Source organism: Rattus norvegicus, chromosome 7, assembly GCF_036323735.1.
Source record: "Rattus norvegicus strain BN/NHsdMcwi chromosome 7, GRCr8, whole genome shotgun sequence".
NCBI classification, from domain to species: Eukaryota; Metazoa; Chordata; class Mammalia; order Rodentia; family Muridae; genus Rattus; species Rattus norvegicus.
The window spans coordinates 136,287,696-136,314,131 of NC_086025.1; the positions used below are offsets into that span (position 1 = coordinate 136,287,696).

The 26,436-nt window shown below is 45.7% G+C and overlaps 1 protein-coding gene and 1 non-coding gene across 6 annotated transcripts; both read left to right on the forward strand.

Moving 5' to 3' along the window:
- On the forward strand, positions 1–26,436 carry Copz1 (COPI coat complex subunit zeta 1). 5 transcript variants are annotated; one of them, XR_010052988.1, is made up of 10 exons: positions 1–628; positions 16,234–16,302; positions 17,869–17,950; positions 18,534–18,625; positions 21,594–21,649; positions 23,063–23,140; positions 23,297–23,348; positions 24,427–24,465; positions 25,011–25,157; positions 25,240–26,436. XR_010052988.1 is itself a non-coding variant. In XM_017594903.3 (9 exons), the coding sequence occupies exons 1-9, from the start codon at positions 611–613 to the stop codon at positions 25,071–25,073; spliced, it is 549 nt and encodes a 182-aa protein (XP_017450392.1). In that variant the 5' UTR covers positions 1–610; the 3' UTR covers positions 25,074–26,436. The 5 variants fall into 5 exon arrangements, 4 of the variants coding, with proteins under 4 accessions (XP_017450392.1, XP_038935278.1, XP_038935279.1 ...); XM_017594903.3 differs by having other exon boundaries at positions 25,011–26,436; NM_001108117.1 differs by lacking the exon at positions 25,011–25,157 and having other exon boundaries at positions 562–628.
- Positions 12,175–12,271, forward strand: Mir148b (microRNA 148b). The gene has a single exon (NR_031782.1). It is a non-coding gene; the product is annotated as a microRNA 148b (primary transcript).

Genomic DNA, 26,436 nt, shown 5'->3' on the forward strand with positions numbered 1-26,436 from the left:
AAAATATTTATTGGGTATGTGTACGTGACACGTGCACATCCTGGGATATACTTCTCCAGACTTTGGTTTGTGTAGGCAACGCTTGACTGTCCATAGCTAACTTGGTGAACTCTCAATGTTGTTGAAATGACCCAAGGACACTACAGCTGCGGATAACCCGCAGGACCTAATGGTGGCGCTGGGAATCTGGATTCAGGTAGGGCTTTTCAGCAAGGCTAATGCTAAGGGTTAGAGACACATAGCACCCCCTACAGCGAGTGCGAATAAGAGGCTGACAGAATCACGTGGCTTCCTCCTACCAATAGCAAAGTAACAATCGCTTCCTCTGTTCCCCATGGAAACAACACCGCCCTCAATGATCCTCCCGCCCCTTCAGCGCTTGAGGTTTTGGTCTTTCATTGAAAATTCCGGATGACAATCAAACATCCGCTTCTTCTGGCTGGACAGTTGGCGTCCGTGAAGCGAGTGACTACGCTGACTGGTCCAGATGCGAAGGCTGGCTTATTTTCACCCAATGTTGCTTCTTTGGGGCGGGATCTAGCGAAGACTCAGGGCCAATCAGCGGCGACGTCGCTTGTGCGACTCCACGTCGGCAGCAGCTACGGGCAAGATGGAGGCGCTGATTTTGGTAGGAGCTGGAGGGCCGGTGGCTCCGCCGTGGTGTCCAGGGGGTCCGGGAGGTGGGGTTCATCAACTGGGGCGGGGAGAGGGTTCTGGGCAGGCCTCGGGGCCGAAGCTCCCGCTGTCTGAGCAATGCAAGTGTGGCCTACATGGGAGCCAGAGCCGCGGTTTAGAGTAGGAAGCCTGACCGGGAAGAGGCAAGAGCCGGTGGCAAAGTTGAAGAGAACATGCAGGGACCTTAGGAGAATTCTGAATGCACTGGATCGGGGCCTGGGGGGCGGGGGAGTTCAAGTTCTCCCTGATGGTTAGCATTGTGGATCATACCTACTTGAGTTTCCCCAAACCTCCATATTTCCCCCCAAGTTGCAACGGCAGAATAGAGGTGTTTTGTCAGCCCCAGATTCTCCTGATGGTGGTCAGAATTCGACTACGTATTGGCAGTTCCATGTCCTGTTCCTTCACAAAACTTGTTTTCGTTTTCCTGTTAATCTTTAGTATTTAATCCCGTCATGATTGAGAGTCGGTCAGCATTCCATCCAGGTTCAGGAGTACTTGGTAGAGCTAGTCTAGATTTTGGAATATTTTTTTTTCTGACTCCTTATTCTGCTGTCCTATTCCCTCCTCCTTTAGACTTTAGGAACTCATACTGTAGGACCCCTTGTCTGTCTTCCCCTGCTTGGTTACATGAGAACTGAGGTGACTGATACCAGCAGTGCATTAGCTCTCTTCTCCCCTGATCCTTCTGCTTGTTCAAATAAAACACTGCCTCTTTTTTTTTTTTTTTTTTTTTTTTTGGTTCTTTTTTTCGGAGCTGGGGACCGAACCCAGGGCCTTGCGCTTCCTAGGTAAGCGCTCTACCACTGAGCTAAATCCCCAGCCAGAGCATTTCCGCCTGTCAAGGCACTGGCTGGCAGTTTGGAGGCCTACCTGTGTCTGAATGTTAGTATAGGAATTTAACTTTCAGCTTCTTCCTTTCAGTTGTATTCCAGGACTGTTTCCAAGAGTCTTCCTTAGCTTCTGTTTTCCTTTCTATTCCTTGTAAGTGTACATGTCAAACTCTTTGTCAGTAAAAGAAAAAAAAAAAACCAACAACCAAGTTTTTCCTTCTCTTTTTTAGAGGAAAAAAGTTTTTTGAGACAGGGTCCCTCTCTCCCTCTCCACCTCCCTTTCCCTTTTCTGGTGCCCTGGCTACTCATTATGAAACCAGGTTGGCCTCAAACTCACAGAGATCCACCTGCCTCTACCTCCCAAGTGCTGAGACTAGAGGTATGTGACACCACTCCAGCTCGTTTTAGTTTTTTGACTGAAGGTTTCATAAGGTCTGACTGGAATCAACTTTGCCATGTAGCCAAGGACAGACCTCCTCCATTCTCACCTGGTGTTTATGTGGGAATTTGAACTTTGGTTTTCTTATTTGTATGACAAGCACTTTTAACCACTGGCCTATCTGTCCAAACCTTCTTTCTTTCAAATGTCAAAGAGAATTTATTCTCATCATGTGAGTTGGATAAGTTGAAGCAAAATGTCTTGAGTAGTTCAAGTATTTACTGTATTTTTACTGTTTTTTAAAATCTTGTGACAGATGTGGGTAGAGTTTGTAAAATTGGTTTTCTTGGATGTTTTTAGCCTTTTTAGTCAGGTGTGGTGGCTCACATATGTAACCCCAGCACTCAGGTTGAGGCCATATTGTTGCTAGTTTGAGGCCAGCCTGGGTTACAAAATAAGACCTTGTCTCATAAAACCAAAATTAATGTAATTTAGTTGAACCAGCTTAAAGAGTGAGGAAGGTGATACTTGGGGAGCTCCTTTACCGTTGGTTCTGTTGGGCTGGGTGTAATGCTATGCCAAGAGCACATGGTCTAGCTGACTTTAAAGGCCCTGTGTTCGGCCCCTAGCCCTGGGAGAGCTGAAGTTGTATGGGGTAATCTCTGTGTCATTTTCTCTCCCTTTTCTGTCTCTTCTTGCACTGGGTAGTCTGTCTCACCCTGCCTCTTCCTCATTCTTACCTTTCGGCTGAGCTCACCAGCTGCATGTAGTAACAGACCCTTGCTGGAAACCCCATACTTTTACTTTAAAAACTGTACCAGGTCTTTGTCACAAGCACCTTATGTGTTGGGTTTAGGGATGCAGAGCTGTAGGAAAAGACTCTTCCTAAGGAAGGGCAGTGCCAAAACTCCATTCCATTTTACTTTCCTTGTTCTCTCAGAACAAATCTTTTTTTTTTTTTTCTTTTTTCTTTTTGATACAGTCTCATTATGTAGCCTGGACTGGGCCTGAATTTGTCACTTCCCGGCCTCACTAGGTTTCTGAAGTTTCTGTAGGTTCTTACACCTCTTTAGTTTGCAGGATTTTCCTTTCAGCCATGGGTTGTATAAAGTTTTTGTTGATAAAATACTTACAGGAATCTATAGATTGTGGCTCCCACCTTTAATCTCAGTACTTGGCAGGCACAGGCTGGAGGATGTCTGAGAGTCTGAAGCCAGCCTGGTCTACTTAGTGAGTTCCCAGACAGTCAAAACTATGTAGAGAGAGCCTATCTATAAATAAATAAATAAATAAATAAATAAATAAATAAATAAATAAATCCCAAACCTACAGGTATTAGTTTTTGTGCTGATTTTTAGAGTTCTTGAGGATTAAACTAGTGTCTTTTTCTTTTCTACTTCTGTGTTCTTTCCAACTTTATTTATTTATTCATTCATTCATTTATTTTTGAGACTGGGTCTCATTATGTAGTCCTGCCTGGCTTGGATCTTGCTATATAGACCATGCTGGTTTAAACTCAAAGATTCTCCTCTGACTTCTGAGTACCAGGATTAATAGTGTTTGTTTCTGTGCCCACCTATACCATCATCATTACATTTATTTATCTTTTGAGATAGAGTCTTTCTATATAGTCCTGGCTGTCCTGGAACTCACTGTGTAGACTAGGCTCTCCTCTAACTCACAGAAATCCACCTGCTTCTGCCTCACAAGTCCTGGGATTAAGGGCATGTACCACCACACCTAGCCTATTAATACTGTTTTTGAGAATAGGGCTCATGTCGTCAAATCTGGCTTTGAACTCTTGACCCTTCTGATTCCAACTTCTAAAGTGAAGAGATTATAGGTTTGAACCACCATAAACCATATCCTGTGTTGTTTTGAGGCAGGGTCTTTAAATTTTATTTTATTATCTTATGTGTATATATAGGTGGGTGCTTGCAGAGGTCAGAAAAGGGTATTGGGTCCTCTGGAACTGGAGTTACAGGAAGTTGCTTTTTTTTTTTTCCGGAGCTGGGGACTGAACCCAGGGCCTTGCTAGGCAAGCGCTCTACCGCTGAGCTAAATCCCCAACCCCCAGGCAGTTGCTTCTTCATGAGGGTGTTAGGAACTGAACTCAAGTCATCTGCAAGAGGCAGGAGGATTTTGAGTTTAACACTAGCTTAAGCACGTGCCAAGACCCTGTGCCAAAAAAAAAAAAGAAGGAAGAAAAGAAAAGAAAGCAGCAAGCAAAAATTCAAGAAATCTCTACATTTCTACTGAGCTAAAGAGTTCCCTGTACCTGGACAGCACTGAAGAAACTACTCTTAGAGAGGACATGCTACTAAGCTGCCTCCAGGTTTCCTCCTCTTGCATTTCTGTTTTCTGGTTTGGCAGAACCTCTGGGGAAGCCTAATCAAACATTTTCTGGCCTCACCTGTACAAGGCACACGACTGTACAATGTTGAGAAGAGGGAAGGGGAGAGCTAGAGGGCCAGGAAATGGGTCAAAATCTGCCCCAGTGTAGGCATTTCTAGGTAACAATAGATTCCTTCATTGAGGACTTTACAGTGGATCCTTCTTGAATTGAGCAGCCAGCCTTGGGGGATGGAGAGATGGCTCAGTGGTTAAGAAGAGCACTTGCTTTCTTGCAGAGAACCTGGGCCGGCTTTAGCCCCAGCATCTGTGTGGTGGTTCATAACCATCTGCAGCCCCAGTTTCAGGGGGTCCGACCCCATCTTCTGACCTTGGGCCTCAGGCAAGCTTGTGAGGCACACGCACGTAGGCAGGCAAAACAGTCGTAAAGTAAATACTGAAAAAAAGCAATGTGGCCTTAGCTCATATTTGGATTTACCGAATCTTCCAGTCCTTTGTCTCTTAGTTCCCAGCCTGTTTCTGGCCTCAGCCCCCTCTGCTGCTCTTTTTCTGGCTCCCCTGTTCTCAGGTGTTAGTGGAGAGGAATCTGCAGGTTGCCGTTCTCCACTTATCATCTGGAATCTTAATAACTTACACTTTCCTTCTGCCTTTACTTTTTCCCCACTCCCAAAGCTGAGTTACTGTAGCAGTTCAGATGGGTAAAAACGTCGTACAGAGGTATTATTTCTTCCTATTTCTGAGTGCATTTCCAGTGTTTTACAGATTAGACCTCGATTCCATCCACCATCTCCCTTTTTATCCTAAAACTGACAAAACCCTGATTTCCACATCTCATTCAAATACCAGGCCATCTAAAGTGCACCAGGATGTATATGTATCTAGAGGAGGAAGCTGCAGGACATGTTGGTGACTCAAAGGTTGACGTTGTTTCAGTGGCCTTTGCTTCCTGAATCATCTTAATGGGGCTTTTGTTAAATTCCTTTGGCACTAACAGTAGAGGTACTTGGCCTGAGTGCCCCCTCCCCCGGCTTTGGGCAAAGGTATCAATTACATTAAGCCCCCAAAGCACTCCCATCTCGTTCCTGGCAGTCCCCTGTGCCCCTCTCCCAGCTGCGTCCTTGCTGGTGCTTGGCCCCTCCATTTCGTTAGGAGAAGCAATCTCCTCATTCCTGCGCTGAGGAGATATATTTCTCAGCCAGGGCTTGAGCAGTGCCAGCACTACCCCCGGTGAGGTCCCTGGCAGCCATAAAAATTTTTATTGTGATTATGTTGGTGTCGGGGTGTCCATCTGGGTTATTGCACACCTAGTTTAATTGATTGAAGTTTAATTTATTGACACTTCAAATTAAATGATCAGAATAAACTGTGCTGTTACTCTGGCCGGCTTGTTTTAATGGTTGATTGCTGGAAGCAGACCTTGGCTTGAACTAAAACCCCAAAAGAGTAATTGACGCTGCTTCTTACTCTCCCTATGTCTTGCCCTCTAAGAAGACCTCGTTATAGATTTCCGACGTATTTATTTATATATTTTTTCCTCTCCTTCACAGTGGTGGGAAAGGGTTGGTCCCTGGCAAGGTATAAATTACATCAAAGGTCTAGAGGAGCCATCACATGGTCTGAAAGGGAGGAGGAGGCCTCTGCATAAAGAAAGCCAGGTCCTCCCTGGGAGGCAGATTGTGAGTGCAGTTGCCCACCTGTGTGAGGGAGCCTCAAGGCAGGCTGGGCTCTTTCTCATCTGTGTTCTTGCTGCTGTTTCTTACTCCACTGGCGTGGCTTGGCTGGTATTGGCAGGGCTGACAGAAAAACTAGAGGAGAGAGGAGCTGCTGGAGGGAGCAGTAAAGACGAACAGGCGTCATCGGGGCCGGTGCAGCCGCTTACGCTGGAATGATGAAGATGCCCTGGGAGTCTAAGTCCATGTACACTGTGAGATGCCAGTGTTGGCAAAGGCCTTCCAGATTTGCCTCTACAGCAGACTCTAATCTACAGTTAGATTTCTTCTGTCCTGACATTGCCTAGCCTCTGTCACCTTTGTACCTTCAGGAAATCCTTTTAATTCATGTGCTACAGACGAAAGCTTATCTTGGTGCTGGGAACGTACCTCAGCTGGTAGAGTGCATACCTAGCACTCATAAACTGGGCATGGTGGTACACACTGTAGTCTCAGTACTCAGTAGATAGAATCAGAAAGATCAGAAATTTAAGGTCATCCTCAGCTACATGGCAACTTGAAGCCAGCCTGGAATACCTGAGGACCTCCCCCTCCAAAAAAACAAAACAAAAACAAAAACAAAACAAAACAAAACAAAACAAAAAAACCCCAAAGACTAGAAAGTCTGCCTCTTTACTGGCTTTTTATCTTTTCTTCACAATCAGTGCACATAACTCCATTTGCACCAAATTGCTCTGTCAGCCGATTATCCCCAACTCTGTGTGTGTGTGTGTGTGTGTGTGTGTGTGTGTGTGTGTGTGTTGGGGGGATTAACTATATAGTCTAGGCTAGCCTTAATTTATGATCCTCTTGTCTCATTTTCCTGCACAGGAATTGCAGGTATGTGCCTCCAAACCCAGCTTCCATCTTCTCTGCTATGTGGTTAGACCGAAGAACACAGACACTCTTTACTTTGTCTGTAGATCCTTGTGTCTGGAGCAGAGGGCAGCAGGGTTAATCATGATAGAAACTAGGGCCAAGAATGAACCATAAGTGGATCCAAGCTGACGGTGGATGTCTGTAACTCCCAGCATGTGGGAAGCTGAGAGTTTGAGGCCAGGCTGAAAATTGTAGAATAATCCTGCCTTGGAAAAATGTGAAAAGAAATCCACATTAAGAAATTAAGATGTGCTGGAGAGATGGCTCAGAGGTCCTGAGTTCAATTCCCAGCAACCACATGGTGGTGGCTCATAATGAGATCTGGCGCCCTCTTCTGACTGTGCAGGCAGAACATTGTATACATAATAAATCTTGAAAGGGGGGGAGAGAAAGAAAGAAATTAAGACTTTGGGGTGCTTTAAATCTAGATGTCCGGTCACGCATGGGCACAGACCCATTCTAGCACCAGGGAGGCCTAGCTGGAGGATGGCAAATGCCAACTTATTTGGGCTGTGTGCTGAGACAGGGTTGGGGATATCGCACAATGATAGCATTGGAAAGAAAAAGGGCAAAAGATGTCCCTAGTCCCTTTTGATTTTTCTTCCTTTTGCTGAATGATTTGAGTGTGGGTTTCTGAAGTACCCAATTCAGGTGGCAGGGTATTCTGGTGTAGCCTCAGGCCTGGTTGAGGAATGCATCTGATTTCAGTTCACCTGGTTGTCAGCATTGCCACCTCGTTTGTGTGAAATCTTTTCACTGGTAATGGCTGAGAAGTTAGGAGTTGTGTGACCCCTTGGGTGGGGGAGTTCTTCAGCAGCTAGGTGTCCTGAGTTTTCAGAAATTGCTTGGGGAGCTGGGCTATACTGGTACATGCCCTTAATCCCACCACTTGGGAGGCAGAGGCAAAAAGAAACCCTGTGTGTGTGTGGGGGTGTAAGATAAAGAAAGAGGAGGGAGGGGAGAGGAGAGAAGGAGGGAGGGAGGGAGGGAAGGAAAGAGATACCTGGGGATCTGGAGAGATGACTGAGCACGTAAGAGCTCTTGTTGCTTTTATAGAGAACCCAAGTTTGATTCCCAGCACCCACAGTAGATCACACCCTTTACTAACTCATACATGTAAAATACATATGCTTTACAATAAAATACAATTAAAAAAGGAAAGAAAAGCAAAGACTTGATATTCTGCGTTGCCTAAGAGCTTGAGGCTTGGTTAACTTGTGCGATTTGGTCACTAAATCCGGCCATTGAGAGCTGGAGGGATATGGTGCTGACCCTCACTCCCCCTGCTGGCAGTGCAAGATCCTTGGTTGTATTAATTTACAAAGGCCACATACTTTTATTAAATTGTTAACTGGTTGAAGGCAGAAAGCCATTCATTTCCTCAATTTTTCCTCTTCACATTCAAAAGAATGTTTGGCTTTTTTTGAACAGGGTCTCACTGTGTAGCTGTGGCTAGCCTGGATCTCATTACATCGACTGGGGTGTCCTCAGACTGACAGAGATCAGTCTGCCTCTGCCTTCCAAGTGTTGGGACTAAAGATGTGGGCCACCAACCCAGGCTCTTCACATAATCTAAAGAGGATTGGATTTTAAACCTAGTTCAGTCTCATAATTGTGTGATATGGGGTTTTTGTTGTTGTTTGCTTGCTAGGAACAAAGTTCAGAGATTTAAAGGTACCAACCCTAGCTGATCTAGGTCCAGCCTTTCACTTCTATGAGGAAATTGAGTATCAGAAAAAGGGAGGGGAAATTTTGAGTTAATAGCTTACCCAGAATTCAGAGATGTCAGCTCCTCCAAGTGGCAGAAATTTTGCCCTATCATATGCTATAGGAAGGTGTGTGTGTGTGTGTGTGTGTGACTCCCACACCTGCATATGTTGTGTGGAGGGTGGAGACTAACCTCGAGTGCCATTTCTACCCAGCAGCCAGTCACCTAGTTGGTTTTTTGTTTTTTGTTTTTTGTTTTTTTTTTCTTTTTTTCGGAGCTGCGGATCGAACCCAGGGCCTTGCAAGCGCTCTACCACTGAGCCAAATCCCCAACACCTACCTAGTTGGTTTTTGTTTGTTCATTTGTTTTGTGTTTTGTTGTTGTTACTGTTTTGAGACAAGGTTTTTCTGTGTAGCCCTAGCTGTCCTAGAACTTGCTCTATAGACGAACCCCAGAGATCCCATCTGCCTCCCCAGTGCTGGGATTAAAGATGTGTGCCACCACTGCCCAGCTCAGTTATTATTATTGTTGTTTACCTTTTTTTTTTTTTTTCCCCCGGAGCTGGGGACCGAACCCAGGGCCTTGCGCTTCCTAGGCAAGCGCTCTACCACTGAGCTAAATCCCCAACCCCGTTGTTTACCTTTTTAATTTGGCTGGCTGGCTAGTGAACCCAAGGGGTCCTCTGCTCTTTGCTACCTGAATGCTGGAATTGACAGTGCATGTGATTAAATGCGCAAGTACTTCACCAACTGAACTCTCACTCCAGTTTGTTTGTTTTGTTTGTTTGTTTGTTTGTTTGTTTGTTTTGAGACAGAGGCTTGTGAACTTATGTAGCTGATGATCTTGAACTTTGAGTCTTGTACCTCTGCCTCTTGAGTGGTAGATTACAGGCTTTAAGGCCATGTCTGGTTTTATGTAACAGTAAGGATTGAACCCAGGGCTTCATGCATGCTGGGGAAATACTATAACTGAGCTGTAGTCTCAGTTCCTAAAATGATTTTTTAAAATCTGTCTTTCTGCCATCAATACCTCCTGAATATGTGTTCTGATTCCTCTTTTTTAACCAAAATTTGATCTCATGTAGACTAGATAATTTCTCTAGGACCCATTTTTTTTTGGTTTTTTTATTTTTTTTAAGATAGGGTCTCGTTATACAGCCCCAGCAGTCCTGGAACTTTATGTAGACTAGACTGGCCCTGAACATACAGAGAACTCCCTTTTTCTACCTCTTGGGTCTTATTTCCTCGGAGCTTTTGGTTGTTTTGGGTTTTAATGTCTCTGTGTGTGAGTGCCACTTATGTGTGAGTGCCTGTGGAGGCCAGAAGAGGGTGTCAGATCCCCTGCTGGGAACCAAACCCAGACCTGGAAGGAGCAGGAGGCACTCTTAATTGCTGACCCACCTGCTCAGCCCTGCTGAGTTTTTGGTTTTTAATGTGTTTATTATTTTGTCTTTGGTGCTGGGGGAATGTGGCACAGTGCATGCTAAAGCATATTCTGAGCACAGAATCCACCACTGAAACCCCTGAGCTGTGTCTTCCAAATCTAAATGCTGTCCTTGTCAAAACTTAGCTAAATTTTCTTTTCATCTGAAGTCTATAGGCTTCTGTAGTAAATTAGAGCTCTCAGTCCCAGCACGGTTTTTAATTTAAAAAATGTTAACACAGGGTTAGGCAGCAGAATATCTGCGTATTCATGTGGTGCTGGTATATAAGAATTTCTTCCTCTAATTTTGTTTTGCTTTCGAGACAAGGTTCCACTCTATCCTAGGCTGGCCTAGAGCTTACTATGTAGTCTAGATTGGCTTCTTAACTCCTGATCTTGCTCAGCCTTCTAAGTTCTAGGGTTACAGATGTGTTCACTATGAAGGGCTCTTTTAGTTCTAACTCTAGGTTTCGCTTTATAAGTAGGGTTGAAGGAGACCATCTTTTTTTTTTAAGATTCATTTATTTTATTTATATGAGTATACTATAGCTATTCTCAGACACACCAGAAGAGGGCATCAGATCCCATTATAGATGGGTGAACCACCATGTGGTTGCTGGGAATTGAACTCAGGACCTCTGGAAGAGCAGTCAGTGTTCTTAACTGCTGAGCCATCTCTCCAGCCCTGAAGGAGACCATCTTGTTACAATTTTTAATTGGCGGATAATTTGCTAAGCTTAGCCCTTTTACTGTGGTCCCAAGAATATCTTTGTAAGTAGGGAACACAGAACTTTCCAGGAATCTCAGCCAGATTGTCTGTCTGTATGTATGAATGTATGTATGTATGAATGTATTTGTTTGTTTTTAGTTCTGATTTTATTTTTTTTTGTTGAATATTTCAAATGTTATTCCCTTTCCCGGTTTCACATCCATAAGCCCCTATCCCATCCCTCTCCTCCTCCTTCTGTAAGGGTGTTCCCCCTCCCCAACAACCCGTTCCCCTTATACATACAAGTGTTTTGTCTTTATACATAAATGGGCACCATGTGCATGCAGTACCATCAGAGGCCAGAAGAGGGTGTCAGAACCCCCTGGAACTGGGAGCTGGGATCTGAACCTGAGGCCTCTGCAAGAGCAGCAAATGCTCTTAACCTCCGAGCTATCTATCTCTACAGATTCTTAGGCCTTTTGGTTTTGTGACCTAAGTGAATCAAATAGTTACTCAAAGTTCTAAAATATTCTGTCTCGGGGTTGGGGATTTAGCTCAGTGGTAGAGTGCTTGCCTAGGAAGCGCAAGGCCCTGGGTTCGGTCCCCAGCTCCGGGGGGGAAAAAAAAAAGATTCCGCATATAAAATATTCTGTCTCTCTGCTCTACACATTGTTTCTCCAAGATTTTTTAGTCTCATACAATGATCTTACCCAAGTATTCCCTTACTATTCCATATATATTGCCAATAGACTTAATCCCATCGTTTTTGTTGTTGTTGTTGTTTGTTTTTTTGTTTTTCTTTTTTTCGGAGCTGGGGACCGAACCCAGGGCCTTGTGCTTGCTAGGCAAGTGCTCTACCACTGAGCTAAATCCTCAACCCCGTAGACTTAATCCCATCGTTTTGTTTGTACTTGTTTTGAGACAGTCATTTGTCCAAGCCTGTCCTAAAATTTGACAAGCTGCTGAGGATGACCTTGAACTTGTGATCCTCCTGCATCTAGAGTTACAATCATGTGCCACTACTCTTAGCTTTCCATGTTTTCTCTTACAAACCTGTTTCTATTAGCTTTATTTAAAATACAAAATACATATAAATAGAGTTTGGTGGGGTTTGGTTTTTGTTTTGTGTGTGGATTGAACTTGGGGTCTCACACCTTAGGTGAGCACTGCACCCAAACCAGTGCCTTTGTAGCACTGTTTGCCTGGGCCATGACCCTGAGGAAGCTGTGTGTCAGGCCGGAGGCTCACAGGGGGCAGCACTGGGAAGGACTCTTCTTCCTCTGGCCTTCCCAGTGTAGGCCTTGGGGCTCCAGACTTGACACTCCCACCAGGTTCCTGGAGACTCCGATTGAGATCAGAGAGTTGGTTGCCGCAGCCTAGGTGCTTGTTGGATGATATTTCAGCTGTCCCGAGGACAGCTTTCTAGTTTTCTTGATAGTGAAAACAGACATGAAAATCTATCCCTGCCACTCCTCCTCCTACAAGCCAGTCTGCCTATCCATCATTTACAGGCACTCTTAGCATTTGAGGTGAAGTTCTGTTATACACTCAGGCTGTGGCTCTGAAAGTCAGTGCATCACAGAACTTTGTCTCGAAAGCTTTCTAGCAGCTGCCCATTTGGGGAGTGAGAGGAAGAGTAGATCTTTTCAATCCCTTGAAAGACCCTAAGATTGTAGGGTCTTTTTCAAGAGTCAATATTTAGGGCTGGAGGGATGACTCAGTGGTAAGAGCACTGATTGCTCTTCCAGAGGTCCCGAGTTCAATTCCCAGCAACCATATGGTGGCTCACAACCATCTGTAATCGGATCTGATGCCCTCTTCTGGTGTGTCTGAAGACAGCAACAGTATATTCATATAACTAAAATAAATCTTTTTAAAAAAAGATGTATTTTAAAAAAAAGAGTCAGTATTTAATGCAGTACAAGGTCAAAGCCTAGTCCATTGTCCAGGAAGCTCATTTTTTAGTACTGGGAGTTATTTATAAACATGTCCTTTGCAAAACTCGGAGTGAAATTACATTATTAGTAATGGCTTCTGGAACCTTTGAACTGGCTGGCGTTATGGCATGAAGGGAGCTCTCTGGCTTATGACATGAGGGGAGCTCTCTGGCGTCCCCTCTCCTGAGATGTAAAGGCCTAGGGCAGAGTGGGGTCAGCTACAACAGATGAAAGGAGAGCAGGCGCTACTGCAGCATGGTGATGCTGTCGGGTGGCATTTCCTGCCGAATACCCCAGCTCTCCTTGCTGTGGGTCTTCCTTCAAAGTCTGAACCGTTCAGACTTCATTCTGCCTTCCCTCTTCTTCCAGACCCTTAGTGCCTGAAAGCTGGTCTGGTCTCTCTTTTCTCCCTCAGCCTGTCTTTTATCTTTCCCAGGAAGACTCGGTGTTTCTGTTTTAAGGTTTCTTTGATCCTGTCTTCTAGACAGCCAGTGAAGAGAGCCAGGAGCAGAACCCTGGGCTGTTTTTCTGTTGTTAGCATGACCCTGTAGGTGCTTAAACTGTGCTGGCCACAAGAGCATTGGCTCTCCCGCTTGGCAGGTAGCCATTAGGGATTTTGGCTTCTGTGAGGATGGGGTGTGTGCTCCCATTCCTTCCAGGAATGCCAGACTCTGGCTGCAAGAACAGTCACCAATGCCAGATTAAGGTCCAGTTTCAGCTTGTGGGCAACTAGCCCTGTGTGGTTGCTGTGAGTGTGCATGGAGGGGCACAACCATTTCCTTCTTTCAGGACGTTTTGTCCATTAAGGGAACTCAGTCGCATTGAGGGCTCCATTTCGGTACTTGAATGGCCGGCCAAGTGGCTATAGAACAGAACCTGCTCTGTGGATGATCTTTCTATATGGAGCTAGGAGTTAGAAGAACAACTTCTGTTTGTGGCTCTTAGACTCTACTTGAGAAGACTTCCCTCTGCCATACAGCACAGTTCCCCAGCTGCAGAGGAAATGCATTTGTTCTTTATTCCAGAGGGCAGTGTGGCTAGGGTGGGCAGTTTTCAATGTGTCAGAGGAGAGGGTGGACTGGCAATAATATCATCCCACAACAGTCTCACCACGAAATCCACTTAGATGCAAAATCCAGTTATAATACATCATCATGCCAAGAGGTTTCTTTTTAAACTTTATTCTCAATCTTGAACAAATATTGAGAGTTCGAAATGTGCCAGGCATTACTCTGTATACTTGAGGTGAATTAATGAATGAAGTACAACAATTGGTGAATGTTTTGGCTGGTTTCTTTTTGCTTTTTGAGATAGGACCTTATAAAAAACTACCATTCTTAAGAATTCAAGTCAGGGGGGCTGGGGATTTAGCTCAGTGGTAGAACGCTTACCTAGGAAGCGCAAGGCCCTGGGTTCGGTCCCCAGCTCCAAAAAAAAGAACCAAAAAAAAAAAAAAAAAAAAAAAAGAATTCAAGTCAGATGGACATAAAGACACACATCTGTAATTAGGAAGACGTAGGTGGATTAGGTTTAAGGTTATCTTTGGCTATATACTGGGGCTACATAGCATAACCTGCCTCATAAGAAAAAAAAAAGTAAGTTGGGAAAACAAAGCTTACATTTCTTAGGGCATTTTCTTTCCTTTTTCTTTTTCTTTTTCTTTTTTTTTTGAGACAGTACCCATGTACCTGTGGCTGTTCTGGGACTCATTTTGTAGCCTTGAATTCAGAGATCTGCCTGTCTCTGCCTCCCAAATTCTGAGCCAGAACTGCTGGGCTCTTATACTGTTTTCAAAAGACTGGATTAGTGAGCTAGAGAGATAGGCCTGCAGTTAATAGTGAGTCCCGGCTTCTGTCTAGTGGTGATGGCACTTACCTGTAATCACAGCAACTTCAGGTACAGAGCCAGTCAAGTCTCTGAGTTTGAGGACAGCCTGGTCTACATAGAGTTTCAGTGCAGCCATGGTCATACAGAGAAATAGGACACTGACTTTTAAGCTGGGTCTGGTGGTATATACCTTTAATATCAGTAATAGCAAAGCAAAAGGCTGGCAGATCTCTGTGAGTTCAAGGACAACCTGGTCTACAAAATGAGTTCCAGGACAGCCAGAGCTTCATAATAAGACCCTGTCTCAAAAACAAAACACAACAAAACCCAGCACCACCAACAAAATCCACTGACTTGTCTTCTAGAAAACCCAGGTTCAATTTCTAGCACCCACATGGCATCTTTAATCCCAGCTGTAAGGGATTCTGACACTCTCTTCATGGCCTCCAAGGGCATGCAAGTGGTACCCATGTTTACATGTAGACAAAGCACCCATACACATGGGGGTGCGGGGGGTGGAGTGATGGCACTTTGGAGGCAGTCTTGTGGGTTCAAGGCCATCTGGGCTACATATTGAGAAACCCTATCTAAATAAGTAGATAGATAGATAAATGTTAAAGAAAAAAAGAAAAAAGGCTAGGTTAATACCCACTTCTCTTGAGCTAGGATTGCTTCTTTTGCTTGAAACTCCAGGAACCTTCCTCTACCTCTGTCAGGCTGTATAGTCTCTGGATCCTTAGCAGTAATTCTTTCTTTTGCCTCATGTCTTTGTTAAACATGTATTTTGAAGATGGGTGAGTTTTTAAAGACCAGGAGAGCAAAGCAGATAGTCTTGTCTTGGATAAGAGATAATGAGAAACAGTCTTGGTGAGACCTCAAATACTATGAATGGCGGAGGCCTTCTGTGCCCAACGCCAACTCCTCTCACTTTCCTTTTTCCTTCTGAAAGTTGTGAGGAACCAGAGACCACCAGGCTCCATAGCTTTTCCCAGATCATCTGTTTACAATTGAAGAAAGGTGTTAAAATGTAACCATTATAGCTAGCTGAGCTGTGATGGCTTTGTGCGACCCAGTATCATCAACTCTGTCATTCTGGGGCTTTGTTCTGTTTTACAGGGGGAGGGGCCAGGGATGAAGCCGGGGGCTCCCTGCACACAAACATGCACTATGGCTCTGAGTACTTAGCTCCATTCTTGGTACTGGAAGAAAATTCCCCTCCTATTATTTTAGCTACCTCCTAAACCCTGGATGTCTCAAATATTTTTCTGTTTACCACACTTAAGATTCAAGTTGATTTTTATCCTAGCAGATTAAGTGGTAATGGTTCATATATATTGAGGAAGGGTTTCATATGTGAACTTTGGATGATGTCTGTCTCAGAACCAGTGTGTGTGTGCGTGTGTTTATGCACACACAGACCTGCTGTGTGTGTGGCTTGCTTTAAGCTTCTGCTTTGAGACTGCAATGACTTCCAAGGGCATCCAGCCCTCTTTTAAATTCCTGTTCATTAACATGGTCACATCCCATGCCCACCTGTGTTCAGGAGGCCAGGGAGAATGGGTGATTTAGAAAATGACTTGGCCTTAGGACCTGGAAATAGCATGGTGAAGGCCTGTGAGCTTGAGACTGTCTCTCTGGGCCTCGGGTAGTCTCAGGGGAAGGTATTAGACCTAATCATGGTGAAGCAGGGAACACACAAACCCCTGTGTGACCCTTTGCAACCCAGCGGGGCCAGGAAAAGAAGGTATTAGGCTTGCTAGTAGTGCTGCCATCAGAACTGAAGGTGTGTTCATATTTCTTCAGGAGCCCTCCCTGTACACTGTCAAGGCCATCCTGATTCTGGACAATGACGGAGACCGACTCTTCGCCAAGGTAAGATTTGCTTTCATTTTAATTTAGGAGCAGGACAGAAACATTGGAGACTTAAATATTGGGATTGACTGTGCTAACTCAGATTCTCCAGGGGTGGGATGATTTTTGAGAATTCTTTCACCTTACCTTGACTACTCCAGGTAAATCCAAGTTGGCAATCTTCTGCTCCTTAGAGTGTTTTCTGCCTGCTATGATCACTCTCATCAGGGCAAGGAAGAGCTTAAGAGGCTTAATTCCAGAGCAAAAACTATCTCAATGCTAGAGGCCTGTATTTGTGTCTGTTTTACTTCTCTCTTCTGCCCTGGACCCTATTACCTTGTCACTGGCTTGAGTTTTTCAGGGAGTCCTCCAGTTTCTGACCTCACCAAGCTGCATGCCCCCGTGAGCTGCTGCTAACTTTGGGTGGATTGAGAGGAGAAAGGACACCCTTCTCCTCCTTTCTCCCCCTCCTATAGAAATATCTTCTGTCCCTGGTGTATTAACTCTGGGTGAGCAGAGCATAAATCAATCAGCAGGTGGAGATTAGTTAGAATTCACCAGCTGTTCCTCCCTGTAATTGGATGTAACTATACAGGACACCTTTGGAAACAGTTATCCAGTTACTAAATGCCAGACCTGTCATAGGTCTTCAGCTGACTGCGACGGATTAGCCCCTAAAGAGCAGGCGGTTTAGCAGCCTGCATTCCCACCCCCTTGCTGGGAGTGCTTGGGAGTGGGCTCAGTAAAGTACTGACTGCCCACTTCTCTCAGCCAGCAGAAAGGGCCAAGATGTGCAGAGCATAGGGCATGGACTTGCCTTGCTGTGGGAGAGATGGTCTTCCAGCCAACTGGTCGTGTGCACATCTCTAATCCTAGCCCTTGTGCACTCAGGGAGGCAGAGGCAGGCAGACCTACAAAGTGAGTTCCAGGACAGCCAGGACTACACAGAGAAACCATCTCAAAAAACCAAGCTAAAAAAAAACGTACTGGTCTTCCTGCAGTGAGGGAGAATCTGAGGAAGCCTCCCTGCATCTAGTGTTCCTTGTTTCTTCAGCACTGTCCCTGACAGGAATGACTCCTAGGAAGCATGTGGTGTATCCTTGAGAGCTTCTGGGTCTGTGCCCTCAGAGTTTTAAAAACAGCTCATAGAATTGTAGGATTGATTAAGCACAGTCCTTTCCTGGTTCTTTTTTGTTTGTTTGTTTGTTTGTTTTGTTTTTTAATTTATTTCTTTTCTGGGTGTATATGTGTGAACTTGTTAGAGAGGCCAGAGAATAACTAGCAGGAGCTCTCTCTCTCTCTCTCTCTCTCTCTCTCTCTCTCTCTCTCTCTCTCTGCCATGTGGGTTCTGGCTCTGAGGCTTGGCAGCAATCTATCTCTCTGTCTCTTTCTGTCTCTCTCTGTCTCCCCCCTCTCTCCCGCCCCCTTCCCATTCCCTGCCTCTGTAGTCCATGCTTCTCTGTCTCAGTATTCCCCTGTTACCTCATGCCTTGAAGGGGTCATACAAGATCCCAGAGTAGAACACTCACTAATCATTGTGGGCTCACAGCTATGGTGACCCAACCATGTCTCCTTCCCTCCCACTAGTACTATGACGACACCTACCCCAGTGTCAAGGAGCAAAAAGCCTTTGAGAAGAACATTTTCAACAAGACCCATCGGACGGATAGTAGGTCATTCTGCACCATTCTCTGTGTTTCGGGGAACCACAGGAAGGGGGTGTCAGCAGGACTAGAAAAAAAGATAAAATGACTCGGCCTCCTCTTTTTTTTTCCTCCTCCCCTCATATAATAAACTCTTCAGAAATGTAATGGGGAGGTGAGTGTACCTCACACGGGAATACCATGGTAGAAGCTTGGCTGTTAGCTACCTGTCTAGTCCCTGGATTTATGAGCCTCACTTGACAAATTTAACTGCAGCTCTGCTTATTGTACCGCATCCATTAGGGCAGGTAAATGGAAGCCTGTAAAGGTGACCGCTCTGCGTTTTTACCTCCGAAGGATCGGCTGCTACCCTGCCTCATACGCAGGGAGGGAAGTAGGTGCAGTGGGGGAGGGAGAACCAGAGAACAGAGACTCCCCTGAGTTTCTGAGTCCCTTCTGCCTACCCCTCGAAACAATAAATAGCTTCAGTGCTTGGAGGTCATTACAGTTGGCCTTTCCTTGGCCCAGGCAGCTGGCCCCGGGATTTCATGGGAACTCCTGTTCTGCCACCTCTTCTCCCACCATTCAGTTTCTGCTTTCTTCCCCCAGGTGAAATCGCCCTGTTGGAAGGGCTGACAGTGGTCTATAAAAGCAGCATTGATCTCTATTTCTATGTGATCGGCAGCTCCTATGAAAACGAGGTGAGACTCACTGTGCGTGTGCTACCTCTGACGCCACTCCAGTGGGACACAGCCACTGGCTTGGGGCTTGCAGAGCTACATTCCTCTGCTCTCTGGCAAGGTCATAAAGAGGTCTGTCAGAAATCCCTGTCAGCCTTACAGAAGAAATGGCCCAGCCAAAGAATCAGTCCAGAAAGGAAGTTTCCTGGGTCTTTTTTTTTTTTTTTTTTTTTTTTTCTTTTTTTAGTAAGGGGCAGTATCTTACTGTATAACACAGGCTGTTTTCAAATCACATCTCTTTCCCAGGTGCTAGAATTACAGACAGGAACCACCATCTCCAATTAGAATATACATCTATACAGTATTAATGTTCTTTCCTACACAGTGGCATTTTAGGTTTTGTTTGCTTCTTTGTTTCTGTTTTATTTTTGAGACAGTGTTACACTGTAGCCCAGACTGGTCTCAAACTCAATGCAATCCTCCAGTCTTAGCCTCTTCAGTGCTGAGATTGTAGGTGTGAGCCACTGTGCCAAGTTCCCATGGCATTTTTTTGTTTGTGTGTGTGTGTGCGCGAGGAGGGAGTTTGAGACAGGGAGTCTATGTGTAGCCCCGGCTGTCCTGGAACTCACTCTGTAGACCAGGCTGGCCTTGAACGTCTCAGGGATCTACCTGCCTCTGCCTCCTGGATACTGGGTCAAAGGTGTGTGCCACCACTACCTTGCTAACCCATGGTGCTTTGTTTGTTTGTTTGTTTGTTTGTTTTTTAACTTTTTAAATTTTATTTTATGTGCATTGGTGTTTTTGTGTGAAGGTATTGGGTCCCCAGGAACAGGGGGTCAGTAGTAGTAGTAGACAGTTATCAACTACCATGTGGGTGCTGGGAATTGAACCCAGGTCCCCTGGAAGAGCAGCCAATGCTCTTAACCTCCAAACCACTTCTCTAGCCCTCTACCCACAGTCACAGTGTTTTTTAAAGGTAGATTTCTGAGGTGTAATCAAGGGTGTGCGTGTGTAAGTGTGAATTTCATGAACCATACAGTAGGAAAGGGTCACTTGATGAGCTCTCACGGTATAAGTGGGTCTGTGAGTGTATCCCTAACCTTCTTGTATGTAGGAAACAACTTCTGGGAGAGTAGAAGGCACGTAAGCCACCAGATAATTTCCCATCACAGCTAAGACTTTTGAGAGACCAGGTCCTGCTGAGCCCTTACTGCTATGTGTGTGCTCTGTGAAGTGTATTGTTTAAGCTTGGCAGCATTTCTGTGGGTGGGAAGCATTACTGTCTTTGTTTTGCCAACGAGGAAACCAAACCACAAAGAACCATATAAAATTACTTTTATTTGGCTTTTGTCAAACTATAAAAGCAGCTGTATGTGTGACTCAGCTCACTAATTCCCTGGAGGTTACCTATGTAGAACAAGCTGAGGTTCAGACCGAGTTCTGACTTGAGAGCCCAAGCTGGGGCTGGACGTGTAGTTCAGTAGTGAAGTGTGCCCATCGCAAATTTCAAGTCTCAGATTTGATCCTTGGTACTGTTTCCTTGTTTTGTTTGTTTGTTTGTTTGTTTTCTTCTAGACAGGGTTTCTCTGTGTAGCCTTGGCTGTCAAGAAACTTGCTTTGTAGACCAGGCTGGCCTTGAACTCAAAGAGATCCACTGCCTCTGCTTTCCGAATTCGGAGATAAAAAGCATGCATGATGAGGCCAATCTCTGGGAATCCAGGATACAGACCTGGCCAGTGTCCATCAGTGTGGCCAGGATTTGATAAAGCTTGATTCAAATTTGGCTTAAAAACAAAACAAAAAAAAAAAAGAAAAAGCATGCATGACCACACCTTACTCTTGAGTACAGTTTTTTTTTTTCTTTCCACCACCTTCCTCTGATCTCAGCTCTTAATAATTTCTCTCTTTACTGATCCATCAGGTAGCTTGGTAAAGGCATAGGGGCAGGGACTGGAGAGATAGTTCAGCTATTAAGAGTGCTGGCTGCTGGAGAGATGGCTTAGCAGTTAAGAGCACTGACTGCTCTTCCAGAGGTCCTGAGTTCAATTCCCAGCAACCACATGGTGGCTTACAACCATCTGTAATGGGATTTGATGCCTCTTCTGCTCTTCTGGTGTGGATATAGATAAAATAAAAATAAATCTTTTTTTTTTTTTTTTTTTTAAGAGCACCGACTGCTCTTTCAGAGGACCTGGGTTTGATTCCCAGCACCCACATAGGAGCTCACAACCATCACTCAATCTCAGGGAATCTAGTGCCTTCTTCTGTCATCTTTGGGTACTACTCATATGTGGTATACAGACATAGTTTTAGACAGATAGTGTATACATTAAAATAATTATTAAAAAGACACTGAGGTAGAGAGGCACGGCAGTGCACACACACCTATTATCCAGTACTTGGGAAGTACAAGGCAGGAAAATCAGGAATTTAGGCTTAACCTCAGTTATATAGGTGGTTCAAGACCGACTGGGGCTATGTGACAGATTACCTCAAAAAGCAAAACGCAGCTGGAAATATTGCTTAGCATTAAGAATGCCTGCTATTCTTTCAGAGGACTTGAATTTGGTTCCTAGCATCCATGCTTTGCAGCTCATACCCTCTGTAACTCCTGCTTCAGGGAGATTCAGTGCCCTCTGCTGGAATCCATGGGCACTCCTGTACACGTGCATGTAAAACACACAGAAGTAAAAGTAAATCTTCAATAAAAAAAAAAAGTAAATACACAGAGGGCTATAGACAGTATAGAGGACTGTACCAGCAAAGTTCTTTCTCAGTTTCTTCCTTAAAGAAGCCTCCACTTGTGGAACTGCTTACAGAACTAACTTCTCGAGAAACCAGAGTTGTTCTGCTGTTGTGTTGCATTGTGTTCACATCACGTCTCTGGCCATTTGTAAAAGCTTGTGCTTTTTGCTGAGGAACGAAGTGGAATGTCTGCTTTGGGGTAGCAGTTTTGGGGCCTTGAACCTTCCTTCTCTTTTCTCAACAGCTGATGCTCATGGCTGTTCTGAACTGCCTCTTCGACTCCCTGAGCCAGATGCTGAGGTGAGCAGCCATTCTCACTTTAAATTTGGAAGGGAAGCACCTATCCCTTAAACCCAGCGATTAGTGGGAAATCAGAGCCACACTGGGGAATTGGTTCAGTGTGAGGAATTAGACTTGCTGTTTGGGGATAACTAACTGAGGGGAGGGTTAGGTGGAGAGCGTGGTTCTCACATGGGATCATTCTCTGACTAAGGGAGGAAAGAGAGTCCTAAAGGAAGAATAAATATTCTATTCTCTGTTTCCTTTGGCTATACCGATGATTGAAACCAAGGGTAGGCAACTGTTCTACCACTGAGCTTCTCACCCAAACTTTTTCTTTTAATTTAAGACAAAGTCTTACTAAGTTGCCCAGGCTGTCTTAAGATTCTCTTTGTAACCCAGGCAACCCTTGAACCTGTAACCCCTGCTTCAGCTTCAGGAGTAGTTCAGAGTACAGAAGTGGACCTAGTCTGTATGCCTGTACCTACTCCCGTCATGTCCAGTAACTGTGATGGTGTTCTGAGCCCCGGGTGCTTTCCTAGGCTTGTCCTCTGGGTTTGAAGGACAGGAAGGACAGGAAAATGTCCCAGGCGAAACCTCCCTACCAGTTTTCCATTTCCAGCCCTCCTAGTCTCTCCCTGGACACAGAATGGGCCCACTGTGCTCTTTGCCCGCTTTACCTCCCAGTAGTCCTCTGTTCCCATGCACACAGCAAGAGAAGATATGAGATACTTTTCTCTGAACTTCAGCCGCAGCAGCTCCTAAAAGTGAACACATTTTAGAAATCCATCTGGAGGAGAACAGCGGGCGCTCTCAGCCCTCAAACCAGCAGGCCAGAGGCTCAGGTTTCCTCAGGAAGGGGGGATGATTTATTTCCCAGCCAGGTGAATGAATAGACTTCATTTCGGGTAATCTAGAGAAAGAGTCATACTGACGGATGTGACAGGCCACATGCACCAACCACCGGATCTGTGGCTGGTAGATACAGCCCCTGACTGTTCCCAGCCCCTCCTTGGCCTTTGTTTTAGGGCTTGAGCAGGCCTAGGGGGAGGGGAGAAGCAAAGAGACTTCAGAACTTTGTCAGAGCTTGAATGCAGAGGGTTTGCATTCCGCTCCTCCTACCTTTGCACCATCACCAGCTCCAGATTGTGAGATGGGAATATTTTCTACTTTCTATGTCTTTTTACCTTCACCAGCAGCAGTACTCTGGATAAGTAGCCTAGGAGTCAGAAGTTAGCTGTTTGCGATCCCCCAGAATGTCAAGATTCTGATCACCATTCAGCAGTGCAAAAGGTTCTGCTTCATTCACCTCACTCCCTTCTAGGTGTGGTTAGTGGAGACAGTTATTGGTCAGAGTTAGGATCCCCTATTCAGACAGTGGCCCAGGATTCCTTTCACACACAACCTGATTTTTCTTTTCTTTTGGGGATTCAGAAAAAACGTAGAAAAGCGAGCTTTGCTGGAGAACATGGAGGGGCTCTTCTTGGCTGTGGATGAAATTGTAGATGGAGGGTGAGTTCTCTGCTCTGCCTTGATTTGGAGTGGGGAGGGGAAGTGGCTGCCCCTCTTCCAAGTCAACTGGGCTGACCAGCCAGTGATCCTGATCTCACAGCAAATTGGTCCCTTGGAGCTGGACCAAGTAAGCAACCGTCTTCTTTGTGTTTGTAGGGTGATCCTAGAGAGCGACCCCCAGCAAGTGGTGCACCGGGTAGCTTTGAGGGTAAGCAGGAATGTGCATCCCCATCTCTCCACAGGTCCTCCCAAGCCAGGCTTGCTGGGTATGGCTGAGGGTCCAGCTCATGTCCTACCTTCTCGTGGCTTCTTCATCTCAGTGTCCCAGAGAAGCAAAGGAACTACGCGTTTGTTTCTAACGTGGTGCCTAGCATTTTATATGGTCTTTCCACAAAATGGACACATTAATATGTTAAGGAACAATGAAGTAAAAGAAACCTTAATATTCATGGTTCTAAAACTGTAAAGGAACTTGAGGTTGACTAGTTGCCTCTTTGAAGATAGATCCAGTCATAGAGGCAGAGGAGTTCTGAGTCTGATGGAATCCTCAGAGAGCACTTGATTGGCAGCACCTCAACCCTCCTTGATACTAGTGATACCAGAAAGGCAGTCACTGAGTGAACGGTAGGAGTCCTCATATCTGCTGGGAGATGACAGTGCAGAGAAGCCACCTGTAAATTGTATGGTGCAGAGATGTCTGAGCAGAGGAGTGCACCAGTCCCAGCTCTGACCTCCACAGAGTGAGAGCTGCCAGTGCTGGGTAATGGGAAGTCTTAACTGCCGTGGGCTCCATTTGCATAGTTTAATCTTCTCCTCTAACATATGTCTCTGTGTGGCAAGAGAGAGGCCCCCCCTCGGGCTCCCCCTTTCCCTTCTCAGGCTGCTGTTGCAGCAGTTTATTTCTTCAAATTAACATGCAGTCGTTACCCGGCAGGCCTTGCGGGATCCATTAACTACCCCTGGCTTCCCCCCCCCCCCATATTGATATTCAGGGAAGGTCTTCTCCTGACTAGGGAATCAGGTCCCCCACCCCAGAGTTGAGGGAGGTGAGGATCAGATATCCTGCTGATTACTTGGAATGAAATAAATCTTTTAAGAAGTCATCCTGCCTTTAAGTGGAGGATGGATAAAATGACCCTTTGTGTTCACAGTCCCTCTGGCCGAGTAAATTGTGGCTCAGTCTTTGGAAGGGGCCAAGAAGTTTAGGGCATTTGCCTTTGCTTCAGTTTAAAAGAACACTTCCTCCTCTACCAGGCTGCAGTCTAAGTGCTTATCTCTGTGTACAGGGTGAAGACGTCCCCCTTACAGAGCAGACCGTGTCTCAGGTATGACTTCCTTCTTCCTTCTTCCTCTGCACATGGACAGAGACTAACTAGCAGGAGCCTCCAACCTGCCAAGTCTAAACTGAGACCTCACACTTAGCTTCCTTGGCTCCCTCGTACTCCAGAGCACTGGGACTCATTGCAGTGTCCTCCTACCCCGCCCCCACCCTGTCTCCCTTTACTGTGATCAGGACTGTCAGCCTTGCTCTGTACCCTTCAGACCTTCCCTGCCTGGTACCTCAGTCAGTGATTTATTCCCCAGCAGAGGCTTGCCTTAAGCAGATGGTCTGTGTGTATGTGAGCACACAGTTCTCTCTCTCTCTTATTATTCAAATGAGGGCTGCGCTGAAAATGCATATTCTGGAATATGCAGGCTGCGCAGATCCATCCTTCTACCTTGACTGCAGATAGATTGTCTGCTTGACCTGGAGGCCTACATGGAAGTGGTTCTGGTTTTGCCCAGTAGGAATCCTCACCATCTGGATGTGTAACCCCCTCTTTATAACATGTGTCCAGTAACTCCCAGCTTTTTTTTTCTTTCCTCCCAGGTATATCTCTTCTCTCTTCATCCCCCCAGTGGATTTGAATTCGGGGGGAATTTCCCAAACTGACAATCCTCTAGGGCCTTAGAGAGCTTCCTCCTATTCTTCCACCCTTGGGATTTTCTATCCCCTGTTCTTCTAAGGAGAGGGAAGGCAAGTGTGGGGAAGGAGAGCCTCAGCCTGCTCACTCCCTGCGGTTTGCAAGCCCCCCTCAGTGCTGCCTTTGTCTCCACAGGTGCTGCAGTCAGCCAAAGAGCAGATCAAATGGTCCCTCCTTCGGTGAAGGTGTTCTGAGCCCAGTTCCTTGCCCCTCAAAGCCCACATCTGCTGTGACTTCTTATCCAGGCCCCCCAACTTACGTCCTTAGGGTCATCTTGGAGAATTGCAATGGATTCTTGTGTCTCATACTTTCTGGGGTTCTTTCCCCTCCCTCTCATGAGAGTAAAGTCCCCAGCATATTTGAGTGAGTCAGAGAAAACACCCTCGTCCTACTTACACTGGTCTCGTCCCCCCTATCCCCCCCTCAAATCCCCCATTCTCTCCTTGGTTTCTTGGCCCTTTACTGTGGCTGTACTTTAGATCAACAAAGTAAGAGAAAGAATGTGCTGAGTGTTTTCTTCCCTGTGCCTTAAGGGCCCTCATCCCAGCAGCCCATATATCCAGCAAAGGGAGGACTACTATCTTCAGCACAAGTGGGTTTGGAGTGGCAGAGGCCATATGTTCTTTGCCGCAGCTTCTCTCCTTCCTGCTGCCCTATCCTCTGCCTTAGAAGAAATGGGAACACCTTATAGGGAGTGGACAGAGCTGCAGAGGAACCGTGATTTAAAGGCTCTTGGAGTTATGAAGTGCATCCTCTACCCTGATCTGGCCTTCAGCCTCCAAGCTGCTATACCTGCACGTGGTCCTGAGAACATCTCTCTAGGTCTGTACCACACCTCTCTGCCTGTATCACCTGTGAGATCTTTGCCTGGTGTGGCCTCTGTCACCCTGGAGCAAAACCAGACCTTGGAACTAAAACTACTTTAGTCCCTAGAAAAGTTTATGCTCAGAACTGAGGAAGGAAAGGGCCTAATGGTGTTTGCCTTGCTGTGTTCCTTCTACTCAGCGTCACACTCACATTCCTCTGCCTTGGTTCTACAATCTGCTGTTGAGTTCCCCCTCTCTGCATCAGTCTTCCCTAGAAGCAGGGGGTCTGGTGCAGTGCCTTTCCTCTGAGGCTTGGATTCCTGTTCTTGGGTGTAATGTTGCCCCTTGACCCCACATCCCTGTGAAAATGACTTGGAAAAAAAAAAAAAACGTTTCTGAGCAAGCATTCTGCTTCATGCATTGGCTGAAGTGGGCAGACTGAAGGCGGCCTCTGCAAGAAATGGAGTCAGGCGAAGTCCACCTTGTACACTGCTGTGCAGCAGAGGAATAAAGAATCTCTTCCAAA